This window comes from Dermacentor variabilis, chromosome 4 (genome assembly GCF_050947875.1).
Source record: "Dermacentor variabilis isolate Ectoservices chromosome 4, ASM5094787v1, whole genome shotgun sequence".
Lineage (NCBI taxonomy): Eukaryota > Metazoa > Arthropoda > Arachnida > Ixodida > Ixodidae > Dermacentor > Dermacentor variabilis.
Genome location: NC_134571.1, coordinates 79,797,951 through 79,814,846, shown reverse-complemented (window position 1 = coordinate 79,814,846; position 16,896 = coordinate 79,797,951). Strand labels below are relative to the sequence as shown.

Here is a 16,896-nt window from a genome sequence, read left to right as displayed (position 1 = left end):
CGCGCTTTCCGAGCTTCGAAACAAATCGCAAGGTCCACAAAGGCGGAGTGGGTGTCGTTGCTGACAGCAGCGAGTTCTTTCAATGAAAAACGCGGCACAGAACGGCAAGAAGCTTAATAGCGAACGTCAAAGCAGCTAGTCCTAGCGTTGCCGCGATGGTGGCTACAGCTTCCAGCAGATCTGCGTGCGAGAGCGCCGGTTCGAGGCGGCAAGGTAATCAAAATGGTGGCGATGGTGGTGGCTTTGATGAAGGCTGTTTCGGACCGGCGGTCATGGCAAAAATTCCAAAAACTCGGATGGCCGAAGGGTTCTCGCGTCCGAAATTTCAGACGTTCTTAAACATTGACCCCACAGGGGACATGGTGGCGCCACGAAGCCGTCCGAATTATCAGGCGTCTGGAAAGTCGGTCGTTGACGGTACACTGGCAACTCCAGCGAATGACACATCATCAATGAGGATTCGCTACGATTCCTCTCTGTTACTCGGGCCAGCATTACCGCGACTTTCGTTCCCTTTCCAAAATTACTGCTCATTTTCCCTGATAGAAGCACCAATTCCCTGAGTTTTCCCTGAGTATTTCCAGACTATTCAAAATCCCTGAGGATTCCCGGTTTTCCAGGTTTTCCCGGTTTGTAGACACCCTGTGCATTCAGACACAACTCATTTAGCCTCTATCTCATACTGATCTTAATTTTTTGGTACTGCACTTTAGTGACAATTTTTTATAACTACAACAAATGTGAAAAAGCTGTTTTGGAGCACAGGAAAGATCACCTTTGTTGGCGACACGCCGGCTCCCTCCTCATGACCATCACGTGGCTCCAGTGGTCTGTCTTTTTCTTCACCATCATTCCTCGAATCATAGGACCCTACACAAATGAAATTAAACTGTGAGTAATAAGACATTAAAGAGTACTGGTACTTGAAACGAAAAATGAAAGTTTTTTCTGGTGAAAACTTAGCTGCACTTTTTTCCCAGTAAAGCAAGCCACTTACAATAGTAAAACCTTGCTAACTCAAAGCTGTAAGCAGAAAAACTGTCAAGTGGGGTTTCAAGAAACAAAAATCATAAAAATAGAAGCCTGCAGGCCGTGCATAGGACATATCAAGCCTTTCCAAAGTGGCGCCAGTAATATCCTCGATCACTTTTGCATACCTTGACATCGGACACATCGGTGTCTACAGACAACAGAGTTACTGGCACTGTGCCAAGACAGTACGCTGACGCCGAGTCAAGACGAATGAGCCTAATCCAAGACTTGAAGCCAGAAAACCAGAGTTTACAATCAGTTCCAAACACCCAAAATGCTGACGCTGCTAATTTCTGCAGCATGATACATTAGACAATTTCACTTAGAAAACCAAACCTGAACTGCGGAAGAGCACAGCTGTCAGGCCTTTAGCATACGCCCATGAGTGACGTGCTGTTTACTCCTCACCGTCACATGAGGATGAAGCGAGCATTCTTATGAAGCCACAATCTCATTATAAAGTTACGAGCTCACACTCTCACCTCATTTAAATGCAACACGTGGACTTATGCCCGCTCAAAGCATCAATAGTCTTGCTCAACGAAATGATTAATGCACAGTAACCAGATTGCTGTATCAGGGACAGCATCCTAAATGAGAAGGAAGAAAAGAAAGAAGGCTCAGCTCCCAGCTCCCCACTGCTACATGAGGCCACAAGAGCAGCTGAGCAAATGCACGTGAGCATTGACAGAAAGAAGTGGGAAAAATAAGCAGGAGCACAGCCCAGTGTGACATCTGGCTCGGCTAACGATCACTTACTGCTGCTGGGTGAACTATAGCAAGCAACACTGCCCCTTGACAAGGCGAGCCGTGTTAATCGATGCCGATAATTGGAAGGTGCCATAGCAGCAGAATTCTGCTCTCTTTTTAGTGATATCGCAGCTGAGCACAATGTATGGAAACATTTGGGTCGTGATTTTGCCCTGGTATTTACCCAGTCAAGATTTTGAGACATCCAATGTCCAGTGCAAAAACCTTTCGAGATAAGGGGTGAAAAACAGATGGAGTTGACACTACAGCGAGCAAGATTTTCTACTTATGCAGTATTTTGAGATATCAGAGTTATCAACGGCAGGGTCAAGCGGCCAGGCCTTGTCCCCTTGCTTGTGTTTACCCAAATACCGAACTTGCAAAACGCTATTGTGGTAGTAGTCCTCCGGTGTAAAGTGGCGGCCACAAATGCATAAATCCTGGCGCTGATTGGATACCGATAGTCCAATGCGCTTCAGCCACTCCGCTCATCTGCTGCCTTGCAGAGGGACACGATGTTGCAACTTGACATATTACCAGTCACTAAGTTTGCAGCCCACAATGCAAGAAAGGCGAATTATAGCACTCGCAAAAAGACTGAGACTGACCGCGGCACTCTCATCAAGACGAAGCACGTTGTAACACGAGCAGATGACACTTGCTGTGTGCCGGAAGTGCTTAAGTGTACCGAAAAATTTTTCTTGTGCATTCTCTTTCTGTTACTTTCTTCTTATAAAAACAAAGTAACCAACATTCCAACTATTACAAAAGACTATATGTTGGAAAAATTATCGATGACGCGCCCTGGGCAGCCAATCAGATAGCTTGCCCTACTGCCGTCATTAGGGCAATTTACATCAAATGGGTAGGGGCAGCTGAAAATTCAGCCGAGCAGTGTGCTGCAATCGGCAGCGATGTACATTTTTAAAACCTTATAATAAATTACATGCTTTATACTGAGCACTCAGATGCATCAATTAATGATCAGAAGGACCTACTCCAATGACTCGGTACGTTTGTACAAAATCATTTCAGGATCAGTTTAAATAAAAGCATGCCATAGTAACAGCAGAGGTTGATAGTACTTCATTATCAGGCATCAGAGCAAAAAGTGGTGCAGAACAGCAAACAGGCGTAAATATAAAATGGAATAGCTCTTGTCTATTCATTTACAGCTCCTAAAAGTGCACATTAAGTGTGTAAACTTATGTTAACCCAGACAAGATACAAGTACTATATGCATTACAGCCTTAACCACATGAATTCACTAGAGTGTGCTAAATTCTGATAAGCAGCTCAATCCAAATGAACAAGAACACCTACTCATTATTTCTGTTTTTCAAATATATTTTGAGGACAGATCCAACTTACATGTCTTTGCAATGTTGCAAGCATCCGCTAGTTCTTCGACACTGTTCCATTCATCTGTCTCAGTCATCATCCTCTTCGTAGAATTGAGTGAATGATCAACGGGAAGGCATTCTAGGTCCACAGTAATATTCATTAAGAGCTTTGGATCTTGGTATCTCTTGAATGCCTCCTCAAGACAGCTCCTAATAACCTCTTTCGACAAAGGTGGTGAACAACGAGAAGGACGCTTTCGCCTTGAAGGAGCCTTGCGCTTCCGAGCATGGGGTTTCCTCCGTGATAAGTCACGCCCCTCATCATCCCAACATTCACCGGAATCACTTGACGAGTCAGTGGAATCACTTAACAGCCAATTGGAATATCGTGAGCGTTTTGCTCGGGCAGACCTTCTAGCTACGGTGCGCCTCTTATTGCTATCATAAAAGTTCCTGCGAGTTGCAAGATGCGTCTTTTGCTCCCATTCCTCAACTGTTTGGGAACTCTGACTTGTTACACTGCTGTCTTCTTCAGAAGACAAATCAGTGCTGCTTTCATCTTTCTCTTTCCTATCAAGCTGCAACTTAAAAGCTATGGATTTATTGCCAGTCTCAACATCGCTAGTGTTTGAAGAACTTAGCACATCTGCAACAGAGCAGGCACTTCCACCGGAAGGAACTTCTTCAAAGTTTTGTGTTTTAACTATGGCAATGGTAGTCTCCTTGTCGTCATTCTTGGAAGGTATGCTGCAGTGGTCACTGCTGTTCTCCATGTTGAGGTCTGCAACAAGGTCCTCAGAAACAGCTTCACATTTGATAGCTTGAGCCAAAGACGAAAATTTGTCAACCGTGCTGAGAGTTGAAGGGATATTCAGGGTTCCACAAGTTGCAACATCAACATTTTCTGTTGTAGAACCTACAGAACATCCTTCTGTATCTGCTTCTGTCTTAATTGCGAACACATTCAGTATTTCAGTCCTAGGGCTAACTTCCAGACTGTCGATTTTATCTTGAGAACATGACTCATTCCTCTCTTGCACTTGCTTGTCCTTACAGTTGACTTGATCAGATCCACTGACATGATTCTGTTGTTTATTAATTGCAATTAGCTTTTCGTTCCCAGATGCCTTAGAACCACCTGGCTGATAGTCCACTGATGCAGAAGATTCCAGGCAACCATTCTTACTACCTTTCTTCTTTTTGGCACGTTTCACTGACCTCAGCTGCCGTCTCCGACAGGTTTCCACATTTTTTGCTATGTGAGACAAGCTGCTAGCATGATCGCGAAGCATCTTGCTTGCATCTGCTAGAAACCCTTCTTGTCGTCTGACTAGCTCCAAGAGGGAGCGCTTGATCTCCCTTGCCTTTTTCAGGACAAAGTCTTTCAGATCAGCTTCAGAAAACTTTGTTTTTTTGCTGTGAGAGCTAGATGCCAGCTGTTTCTTTAGCTGCCGACTGTAGCTAGTGATCATGCTGGCATAATTCACCATAGGTTCAAGTGGAGTAGGATCACACACATAGCACTGCCACTCCTCCAGCAACTCAATCCGGTTCAGCTCCCGGCGAGAGAAGTTGCGACGAATGCAGCCTTTGCAGAAGGCACGGCCACAGCGGTCACATAAAACCAGAATACCACCTTCAGCACACCAACTGCAGTACTCGTCACTGTCACTGCCTTCCTTTCGAAGCTGGCCATCCCCATAGTACTGGTAGCACCGCTGAAACAAATCATTCCAGAAAATAAGAAGGCAGCCAAAACAGCACAACAGTTTTTAGATGATGCTGAGTGACATAAAAATATGAACATCCCTTATTAGTATCACACTAGCAAGGGATGTGCCATGTGTAAAACCATATTGTCTATTTATGCATATTACATTGCACGCCTCTTTGTGGGACATTTATGAATACACATTGTCCTAGCTTTTGAAGCCCAAAAGAGATCACTTCCAAATCAAATTAATAAAGCTTTAGACCACAGAAAAGTATTGGTGCTGGCTGACCCTTCATTCATAAGTCTGATGACTCCCATTATCAGACCATAAGCTAGCATCTTAATAAATGAAAGTGCATAAATTGATTTTGCTGGTAGATATTAGAATGTCCTCCCAAATTCTAAGATGAATTCTTGGATGCACTCTTGGTGCATGGGAGGTGATTAAAATGTCAAGATGATGTATAAATTGCAGTAAATTGTTAAAATAACTTTTTGTGTCCACCTTTAGGTGCCTTCCGTGAGAAAGCTTGATGTATGAAAATGATAATGAAGGTGTACAAAATTGCCAAACTTTATCAGCTTTGACTAAATTGTAACTAACAATGTCAAAGCAAATGTTAAGTTCCAATAAAGTGAAGCAGGACCATCTACTGGCACAAAATTAACATAGAAGCACAAGTGCCAATGCAACACAAAAGTCAACTTGCAGCTAGAACACAGCAAGTCCCCAAAAAACCTCACAGACAGTTACATAACAAAGCAGGTGCCTAACAGAATGGAATTGCAACAAAGCATATTTACACACTTATATACAAGAAGGACAAACTCTACTGCAGATATTTGTTTCGCCATGTTAAGAGGAAGCTGCATCTATGGGTCAACTTGACTTCCTTATTCAAATACACACAAAAGGCAAAAATCCTCTCATTAGACAACTGCTGAATTCATTCGCATGGAATCTTCCTAATTTGAGAGAGAAAGCTGTATTCTAGACTGTAGCAAGCATAATATTTAGTTAGTAGCTCAATATTTTTGCAAAAATTGCTGAAAGTCAGAAGTTATAGAAAAATTTAAGCACTAAGATTAGATGTTACACAGTCGATAACAATACCAGTATTAACAACATATAGGTTACAACAATGAGAAGCTGCTGCACCTTAAACTTTCGTACGTTTTCTATAGTGAAATAACGCACTTAATACAGTTGGATCCGGGTATATAGAACCCAGATATAACGCATTATTGTGTATAACGAACAACTGTAAAATCTCCTTGAAAATTTTGTATAAAAATTTTATTTTATATATCGAATTATTGATATATAGAACTATTTCGCAATGCCCTTGAAGTTCAATATATCCGGGATCGACTGTACAATGCCTCCCCGCCACATTATCAGTTCTAACGATGAAGCCTGGCTGCTGGGTGTCCGTGCTGAAAGATAATGAAATGCAAAACCCTTGAAAAAAAAAAAGATAGAAATTCAAGCCACTGCATGATCGCCCGCGGCGCATATTTTCCACCAACTTTGCGCTCCTCTCTCTCGTCGCCCTTCCCCATCTCCGAACATAATGGGCTGCGCCCATATCTCTATGCCAGGCCGCCCTCCAAAACACGAATGGAAAGCGTGAACTACGCTGCTCTCAGATCCCTCGCTGGGCCCTCATTCTGTGCAGTTCTGCCAACAGATTAAGTCACTCATGCTCGTCTTTTCTGGTTGCATCGAAGTCGATCCTGGCCACGTGGTTTTTCAGCATTGTTGATGGGCTTGTGCGAACATCTGCGACTATTAATGCAATTTCTATAAGACCACACGCGTCAGTGAACTCACCAATAATTTCCTTCTTTCCCTTCCTCCTCTTTCTCCTTGTAGTCCTTGTTTTCCCCTTTCCCATTCCCTCGGTGTAGGGTAGCCAACCGGACGTTATTCTGGTTAACCTCCCTGCATTCTGCTTTTCTCTTTCCCTCCTCCCTTGACTCGCCACTGAAACGGACGATGGCTGATCCGCCCACTGATCATCAGCAATGCACGACGTTGTCGGTGAAAAGAAAGCACACTGCTATAGATTTGCAAACGAAGTAGTTCTAACCGATGAGAAGATTATCGTAAACGTGCTTGCATTGGATAGCAATGGTGACAGTGACAGCGACGACAGCAGTGATGCCACGGTAAGGCAGGCTGCCTCTATCCTTGCAGGAGGCCCCGCAGATGATTCAGTCTCCCCGGGACTTCGTTTCTGCAAGGGACCTTCCACTGCACTATGTGGAGCACCTGGATGCCTGCCTTGAAGAAGGATGTCGGCAAGCTTCGAATAAAGCAAGCAAGGCTGACAGACATGGTGTTTTCTCGTGCAAGTCAGTGAGAGGTATGTGGCAAGGTGCTTGTGCAATCTCGCCCCGGTGTTTCTACTGGATTTCTCAAGCTGACAGGCTGCCACGGCAATGTTCTCGCATTTTTTATGAGGCCCCTTTTGGGGCCACCAAAGCAATGCCTCGGCAGAGCTTGCATATTGCTTGCCGCAGGTGGCCCCCCCCCTCCTTGCAGTTTATCGCAGTGCCATTCTTGAACGCTGACAGCCACAGCTTGTTACACACAAACGAAGCATGCAGGAAGCAGAGTTAAACAGTTAGACAAGTGAACCTGTTCAGCAGTTGGATGGATGGAGGTGGTGGGGAGGGGCACTGGCCTCCCTGCCATTATCGTTTTCTTACAACAGCTCTGCCATCTCCCTATTTTGATTTTTCTCATGCAACCCGCTGATAACAATTATCGGTTATAACAACATAATTTTCTTGGCACTTGAATATTGTTATAAGTGGGTTCAACTGTATCACACTTCTGTAAACTGCATCTCTTAGAGCAGATGAAGCAGAAAAATTTGACAAGTTTAGAGCTTGTGGGACATTGTTGCAATGTTTACGACGGTTTCATAAAATCGGATTCACAAATTAGCCGTATATTTTTGAGTGATATAAGATGCATTGATTTTGTATGTTGCAGATGCTTCCATAGGTGCAGTTTACAGTTTTGCAATAGTATTTTCTATATTGCCGAATTATGAGTTGTCAATTTTACGCTCGAGGGTTTGATTTTTTTTTGCTTGCTAGTTTGTTTTAATCCATGGCCTATATATAACACAACAGTTCCCTACCGCTGGTAGATTTTAGCTTTTTCCTATAAATGCAACAGAACTCTGCAGATTTGGTGTGGTGGATGCTGAGCAAAACAATTTCTCCAGTCCATGTATTTAGATGGAAGATGCGGTGATAAAATTTCCTCTTAATGTTGAGGCTGACATGTGATGATACTCACTTTGCAAACAATTACTTTAAGAAGCTTGTGCTTGCGGAATTTCCTCTTGCAATGGTGGTCAAGCTCAGCTCCACAGGATGTGCACAGGACACGAAGGTTGGCAATTTCCTCAACTGCACAAGCATTGCACTTTTAAAAGAATATTGAAGTAGCTAAAGAAACATACTTGCAGACACAAAGTGGTAAACTGTGCATATAATGACTCTAAGATGAAAAAATGATAAACTACAAAGATGGATTGCTTGGGTGTTCAAGGTAAAGCTTTCTAAATGTTTGTAAGTAAAAGGTACAACAACTACATAAACTACAACCACATAAACCGCAACATTGCAGTTGTATTATGTTGTCATATGGATGAAATTCACTGCCATTGCATCAACAAAAGCAAGAATACTTTGCAAAAATTGGTAAATATTTTTTGACATTTGCTCATTCAATACCTGCTGTCCCAACTTTGGTGCTTAACCCCCTGCAATTTCTTCTTAAAAATTTCAGGCCCTTCGGTATAACACGAAAGGTCATTTTAAGAAACATTTTCTTGTGAAAAAAGATTTCATTGGTGCAAGCAGCCTCTAAACTTTGTCTTAAGCATAAATTATGCATCACAATATTCCTTTTGTTTGATTGTGTGTGTATGTGTGTGTGCAAGTGCTCTGTGACAAAGTTATTGATGTGAAAGTGTCAAATGGCTCATTGAGCAAAAAAGCCTGTGTCTGGCGTCTGTAGCAGCGAAATGGCACCTAAATTCCCATTGGCTGCGACGCCATGGCACGAGCCCACCTTGGTGGGCTCGTGAAGCAGGGCGGGTGAAGCGGGTGAAGCAGGGCGGGCAAATGGGAACACCTGCTGCAGGAGTAGGAAGCCAGGTGTTGCATTAGAGGAGAGGGAATCGCCACAATGCCAAATCGCTCTCGCTCTCGGATGCCTGTGTTATCCGCGCGTTCCTTGTTTGCACAAGCTCTCACCTGCATTCTTACTGCGCCTCGGTAAGACCAAATCCAAACGCCCCAAGCATCTCAACGCGCTTGCTTGGCCACGAGTAGTTCGTAACTCGAAGGACCACTCAGCAGCGTTCAATTAGACATTTGTGCTTTTGCATTCACAACTCATAAGAAATGTTTACGTGCCTTCGGATTCTTTTAGAACTAGACAAAAAATATGTCACAGCTCATCAACTCACCACAATAAGATGATGGTCAATATAATAAACACTAACAATAAAAGAAACTGGCAGATCCCAAGCCCTGTGGGAATTGATGTTATGCGAAGCAGTGTGCGGAGGGTCTACCAAGTTAACGAAACGACCATGAGAGCACCAAGACGTAGGTGGCTGTTTCATGACTTACATGAAACGCGTGTCATGACTTATCATTTATGTTCGTCATGCTCTTGTCATACTACGCCAATTTTCGTACATATCAAGTTAACGAAACAAACATGTGAGCACCAAGACGTATGCGGCTGTTTCATGACCTACATGATACGCATGTCATAGCCTATCATTTATGTTCATCATACACCTTTATCGTACTATGCCAATTTTGGTAAATACCAAGATGTAGGCAGCTGTTTTATGACGTACAGGACACGTATGTCATGACATTGATGTCATGACCTATCATTTATGTTTGTCATACACTCCCGTCATACTATGCCAATTGTGGTACATACCAAGTTAACGAAACAACCATAACAGTACCGACGTAAGCAGCTAGATAGATAGACAGATAGATAGATACTGTCAAAGTGGTAAATGTTTGCCAAGAAATGCTTTGCATATAAAAGTTTGTGGTGAATGTAAGGAAGCTTGCTGCTAGCTACAGTCCGCAGCAGCCCTACAGATGTCTCCAGCAATTTATTAATGTCAACATTTTGAAACACTATGACCAAAAAATACTTTTACGTCGATTGTCTTGTTCACAAACAGAAAGATGTGCATGCACTTTAAAGTAGCAAAGGGTCATATAATTTCACCAACCCGTCATCGCAGGACGCCAAACTGCAGAGTTTTCAGAACTCATCCAGACAGACATCTGCAAGTCTGGCTCCACTGCAGTAGCACAGCCTTCCTCTGAAATATACACAGTGTAGAATTTATTGGACCACTACAGCAAAGAACAGTAGCTGCAAACACAAACTAAAACATGATGCAATAAATATCTTATGAAAAAAAAAGCAGCCCTTTAAATCATTCGATGCATTTTCCCTAATACTTACCTTAAAGAAAAGTGTTTGACATTATGTATTATTGTGCCACATACTGCCAGCTGACATGCAGGAGGCAGAGAAAAAGGATAAAAAAATAGCACCGAGATTGGAGATCTCAGGAACATTCGTGATGTTTCCTAAACGCTTCCCTTTTTTTTTCCTCGCTTTAATGCCTGATTCCTGATCTGTCTTTATTCGTTGTTCCTAACCATGCACACTCAACAATTACAAGCATTACAGCCAAGTGATTGTAATGGTATAAATAAAGCAAACCTGCCCAGAAAAACATTTTCTATCACAACTTTAAATAAGATCTTTCTTGCACAGCAATTACGGACAATTTTTGCCCACTGGCATTATTCATCATATTTGTGAGTGTTTTTTCCCCTCTAGTTCTCACAGGAATTTTTGGTTGGCCTTTGTCAATCTACATTACATGCTAATTTGTGCACTTCTACAGAAATCAGTCACTTTAGCTTGACATGACTCTATAACCTGTTACTAAAGCTAGATATGCACGAATGCCTGAATGACCAATTCAGTCCACAGACCAAATGCAACAATGATGAAAGGCACTGCATTGCACTTCCAACAGCTAATCTGCAGCATTGTTATACACAGTGTGACTCAATGCCACTGAGCCACATCATACTTAGTCTAGAGGCTTATATGCCAAATTAGTACACTGTTTAAGCCCAGCTTAAAGAGACACTGAACAGAAGTACTAAATCAGTTTAGACGGATAAAGCATTCTTTCAGATCTTCAGTTTTTTTTATTTCACAGAAAGAAATTTATTACAAGAGAAGAAAATGCAGGTCAAACTTCCATTTTTTTGTTAAATTTTGCATCAAAAGTTTAGCACCACTAGATCCCTGTGACTGTCATAGATTTCAAGGCATTTTCTCATAGTTGGGTCATTGTGGAGCAGTAAAGGTTCTCAAAGCTTCTGAAGTTCAGTCTTTAGTGCCTTTAGAACACTATGTAGTCCCTATATATTGCTAAAATATTAACTAGGCCAAAGCAGAAGTTGTTTAAATTCATGAGATCATGGCAAGCTGGTGCAGGGACTTCCAAGGTGGAACAGCCCCCAATATCTTGTTCTTGCAATGTTTTCTGGCTTACCATGGCCCCTCTAAATGTAAGTGGAAATTTCATGGTATTGTAGAAGCAGTTTACTAATGCAGCACTTGTTTTTCTCTTCAGTGTCCCTTTAAAAAGGAAGCATGCAACACTTCTTGAACATAGCAAATGAATTTGTGCAGTTGCTGGGCAAAAACTGTCCTGAGCATCTGAGCCATACATCAGTACATACTATCACAAAAGGTAAAGGTCAGAACAGGCTATTCATGACATTGACCAGCTGGCCATTACTCAGGAATTGAGGCATATTACACCAGTGCTAAAAAGACATTACAGAACAACAAGCACACAGGACATGCTAGCATGTCATGTACTGTGTCCTGTCTGCCTCCTGTTCTCATATTAAAGGGGACCTGAAACATTTTTCTATTTAATCATAATGTAATGAAGAAAAAAAACAAGAAGCAAGCAGTAGAGGGCAGCTATCATCGATGTAGGACGCAAGCGCAAATCACGAGCTGTTGGCGCCGAGATTGTTGTTCCCTTAGGACTGCGTTGGTTTTTCGTCTGTCACTTGCCGTCAATAAATCCCCTTATTAAAGTGGTGGAGGTGCTAGGTAACCTTTTCAAACTTGGAGCTCCGAAGCTGGACGTTCCCCACCGCCGCTTCGGCAATGCCTGATGACACCCCCTTGCACTCGCTATTAAAGTATGTCGTCGTACAAATCTCATGGCACACAGTTTTTAGAATCCTTCAACTATAAGTGGAGTTGTAGCACCAATGCCCAGCTATCTCTCTCTTTTCATCTCTGCTAGTGCACTGGAAGCCACACAGCAGAGCAGCCAAGAGGGCAAAGCCCGGCCAGAAGTTGAGCATCACAGTGGCGATAAGTGCTCGTCACAGCACCTCATGGCAGCCGTGACAGACTATGCTAAGCAGCACACCACTGCTATCTCGGAGGCCACGCGCAGCAGGCATAGCTATGCATAGTGCAAAGATGAAATGATTTTTTTTGTTTTTTTTTTAGATTGGAGACATATATATATACTTTTTATTTATTTAACTCAAAATTAGCAATTACGTATTACTGAGAATGTTCTCACAGCCACGAAATCAGCCAATAGCGTTGGTCAACCAAGTGCTTTCGACCAGCCTATGATGACAACATGGCAGATGTGAGGGCAAGCATCTGTTCACTGCTTTTGACACGAGATCGTAAATTCCCAGCTGCATGCAGTGCAATAATATTTTGTTCACATGTTCACAGAAGCTTCGTTAACATACGAGTTCTTTAACTATGTTCAAAAAGTGTTTCAGGGCCTCTTAAAGTCTTTTTAGCGCTAGTCAAGTATGGCTCAAATCTCGAGTATGTACCGACTAGCCCAACTTCTTTCTCTATTGGAGCCTTTATTCATTCACAACAGGTTGTATACATGCAGCTGGGACCTTTTCCCAGCTTCTCCAAATTTATGCCACTTTTCTTCCTTAAGTTTATGGAAGAGTAAGCACTACAGCTACTCAGCAGACTTTTTAAAACATGCCTAAGCTATGCCTCTAACATAAGCATATGCATAGACACCACCTCATCAATGATGGGACAATGCTGATATCTGCCAGAGAAGAAAGGTACCACTGTGCGCACCAATACTATAGTCTCTGAGCAGTGTTACTACTTCAGCAACCTTTTACTTGAGCCAGCATATGTTTTTGTTTTCTTCGGCAGTTAACATTTCCTTTTAGCAAGTATTGCATTTTTTAATGAATTATGACTGTTCCTAAGTAGACTATGCCATCAATGCACCCAGCTACAAGCTGGGTCAACGGCATCACAACTACCTTCACTGGGCTGAAAGAACACAGGAGGGCCTGTTTGGAAAATGGTGTTCATGAAACATTGTTCGAATCATCACTGACACTGATGCCCACATGCTGCAAAGTCAACAGTCTGCTTCCACTGACGAGTAGCATACATGTAGTGCTCTGTGGAGAAAATGGTTCCTGGTGCAAGTGAGAGCAAGGAACAGGAGAAAAATGAGGTGATATTGTTTGAGTGAAATAGTAGGCCTGTGTAAGAGATAAGTAATCATAATGGTGGGCTCGGTAGGAAGACAAGGAAGTCCGGCAGTCTAGATACCACATTTTTTGAATCTGTTAAAGTGCACATATCTTTTCTTGTGGCAAGAACAATATTTTCTCTCTTTCTGTCTTTGTGTGCATGCATGTGTGTGCATGTCTTCCAGAATGTAGGTTACAAGTGTTATGGAGCTTCTGTCGGTAAATCTCTTCCATTGTAGATTGTTTTACGATAAAACATCAAAAATCCTTAGAAAGGCACTAAATAACTCTGATCTTGACAAACAAAACTCTTTATGGGTCTTATATGCATCTTTCTAACATCAGCAATTTTACAATTATAAGAGTTGATAACTATGCAATTCAAAGACATCTGTTTACTACGTCAAATCCATTTTCCTCTGTATTTTAACCATAATCTTCTTTAATTAATAGCTGTTTACCCTGTAGTTAATGAATAAAGATTCCATTCCTCAAAAGTACAACAATGCACTTTTTAATGCAACCCGTTTAGAATGTCCACCAAATGCAGCATGGCTTTGAATGTTAAGCAGGAAGCTGGGTACTTCAAAATCGGAGGAGGCGGTCACATGGCACCACACACTACTGTGAGCTGCACAAAGCAGCTCACAAAAGGGAAAGCTTTAAAGTACTCTCAAGAAAAGGTAAAGGAAACCGATATTGGCACATGTGGCAAAGCTTAAACCACAATTCACAGGTCCATAGTTTGAGCTTGCACTATGTGCTTAAAAGCTGTAATAAAAGCTAGCAGGGCTAACACATTAAAATTTTGTATTTCGTGTTAAAGCCAACGCGTAAGCCCTGTTTCCTCAGTCCGCGGGGTTGCCTTCACCCTCAGCGAAACAAAAGTTGATGAAAATAGCGGCATGATATATAACGCGAACCTTGCTTCAAAATTGATTAACAGGTCATTTACCGACTGTCTTGGAGCTTGAGATGTCGGGATGATCCATGGTCAGAAATTTTTCTTTTCGTGTCTTCACGTCTTCAGAGATCTTTAGGTTCTGAAGGCACCAGAAACGCATGTAAATGCACACGACATTCACAATTCTCGGATCCCGCCACAGTTCGTTTGGCGTGAAGACGAGGACTGGGCCAGTATCCTAAGCATTTCATACATGGCGCTAGTCAAGATCCCACACGAATACAGCCAACCATTGGCTACGTCCACAAACCCTCGCCGGTCAAGCTAAACATCGATGTGGAAAACACAAGCTGATGACACATGCTGTAGTTTACATTTGGCCACGGATGATCATCCTGAAGATGTCATACACACTGCAGTAATAACACCAAAATCAAGGCACGAACTTCGAGAGCATGGTTAAAAGCCCGCGAACAAGATTCTACGCGATTGACGCTGCTTTCAGCTGACTTTCGCTTTCTTTCGAGCACGGTGTACGCAAAAGTGGTCAACACGCTAAGTTGTCACTACATCTCACAAGGCAGAAATCTCTGTGTTCGTGATCACCGATGCCACAGAGAGTACATCTACAACGATTTACCGATTTACCCATGGATTTACCGTTCACAGAATGACAGAAGCCATGGAGTGATATTGGCGACATAGAGTTATGATTGGCGATATAGCACAAGGCAGATGGCGATACCAATGCCTCCTGCGATACGCGTGGAGGATGGCGATGGCGATGCAAGTCTCTACCGGTCTCTATATATATACAGTGGTGACCAAAAAAGTTGTAACCATACACTCTAAGAACAGTTTACACCCTTTGGCTTGCCCCTTCTGCCACACAAGAATAATCGTCATCTGCCTTGATGCGTTTCCTTTCTTTATCGCTGCAAGGCCGGAACTTTCCAGTGACAAACGGCACGCGCGTTATCAGAAGGGGCACTCCAAAGGGTGTAAACTGTTCTATGCTGATAACGCGCGTGCCATTCGTTACTGGAAAGTTCTGGGCTCGCAGCGATAAAGAAAGGAAACGCATCAAGGCAGATGACGATTATTTTTGTGTGGCAGAAGGGGCAAGCCAAAGGGTGTAAACTGTTCGTAGAGTGTACACTCTAAGAAAATTTTACACCCTTTGGAGTGCCCCTTCTGCCACACAACGATAATCGTCATCTGCCTTGATGCGTTTCCTTTCTTTAACGCTGCGAGCCCGGTACTTTCCAGTATATAACGAACGGTATGCGCGTTATCAGCATGATAGCATTCCCGACAGGAAAGTAGCGGGCGCGGCGTTTTCAAGAAAGGAAACGCATCAAAGCAGATGGCGATTATCGTTGTGTGGCAGAAGGGGCACTCCAAAGGGTGTAAAAGTTTCTTACACTCTTAAAACGGTTGCACCCTTTGGGGTGTATATTTGTCCCACAACAATAATCGTCATCTGCCTTGCTTGCGTTTCCTTTCTTGAAACTCGGCGCTCGCTACTTCCCTGTCGAGAATGCTGCGTCACACTGATAACGCGGCGCCGTTCGTGACTGGGAAGTACCGGGCTCGCCGCGTTAGAGAAAGGAAACGCGGGGAAGACGGATGACGATTATTGTTGAGGGACAAGATACGCCCCAAAGGGTATAATTTTTTCTAAGAATGTAGATTGCTGCTTCGTTGAGCATCTTCGCGATTAGGTAAGTTCTGTAGAATGCTTGACAGCCAGTTTGTGGCAGATATATATACGTTGCTGCCTACAGTATGAAGGCTGCTTACAACCTTTGAATGCATCCATACTGTGCTAAACATTCGTTTGCCTGCTTAATTCGACAGCATGAATCAAGTTGTACAGTGGTACTCCGAGGGCTATACATAAAGAAGTCCTCCAAAATCCCATTCATTCGACACTCAGTCGGCACTTCCGCTGCATTATTCAGTTTGTTGGGGAACTCACTTTCTTGTTCCATTGCCTGCAATATAGAACACAAGTTGAGCATCGCTGCATTGCTCGGTGTAGTCAGCATAGGCTCCATGGCAACTTCTGCTGCCTCCATGGGAATTGTAGCATTAGACCGTCGGACATTCTCAAATACGAATAAAAAGGAGATGCATACAAAAGGAAATATCTTCGAAAATGAGCTATTTCTATCAACTGATAGCAAGCTCAGTGGTATGAGGCCTGAAAATTGTCACAATTGAGATTCTCTCTCAACAGCTCGTAATTAAGTCAACCTCAACTGTCCTGACATACTCTCGGCACACGCACGACGCCTGTGTTGTGGTTCACTGCTTTAGAGTTTATTTTGGCTTGGATGAAGGACACCTGCATCTTCATCAGCCAACACTTTGTTTTTTGAGCTCAAGCTCCTTCAAAACGGCGACAAGACGCTTCCTTTCCCGTTCATTCCTCAATGCGAAGGTCCTTTCTGTTCTCGACCTCCTTCCGCCACTAGTTCGCCCCACGG

The 16,896-nt window shown here is 43.0% G+C and overlaps 1 protein-coding gene across 3 annotated transcripts in view; it reads right to left on the bottom strand.

Annotated features, from left to right (window-relative positions):
- The window catches only part of LOC142579408 (uncharacterized), a 149,197-nt gene extending 134,022 nt beyond the window's left edge, over positions 1-15,175 (bottom strand). For 2 of the 3 annotated variants that reach the window (XM_075689555.1, XM_075689556.1), the window contains exons 1-6: positions 15,045-15,175; positions 14,456-14,543; positions 10,134-10,226; positions 8,156-8,268; positions 3,154-4,843; positions 776-870 (exon numbers count right to left, since the gene is read on the bottom strand). In XM_075689555.1, the coding sequence (XP_075545670.1) occupies positions 776-870; positions 3,154-4,843; positions 8,156-8,268; positions 10,134-10,226; positions 14,456-14,543; positions 15,045-15,107 (2,142 nt within the window). In that variant the 5' untranslated portion in view covers positions 15,108-15,175. The remainder of the gene's footprint in view (positions 1-775; positions 871-3,153; positions 4,844-8,155; positions 8,269-10,133; positions 10,227-14,455; positions 14,544-15,044) is intronic. The other variant, XM_075689557.1, reaches the window with a different exon arrangement.
- Between the last annotated feature and the right edge of the window lie 1,721 nt (positions 15,176-16,896).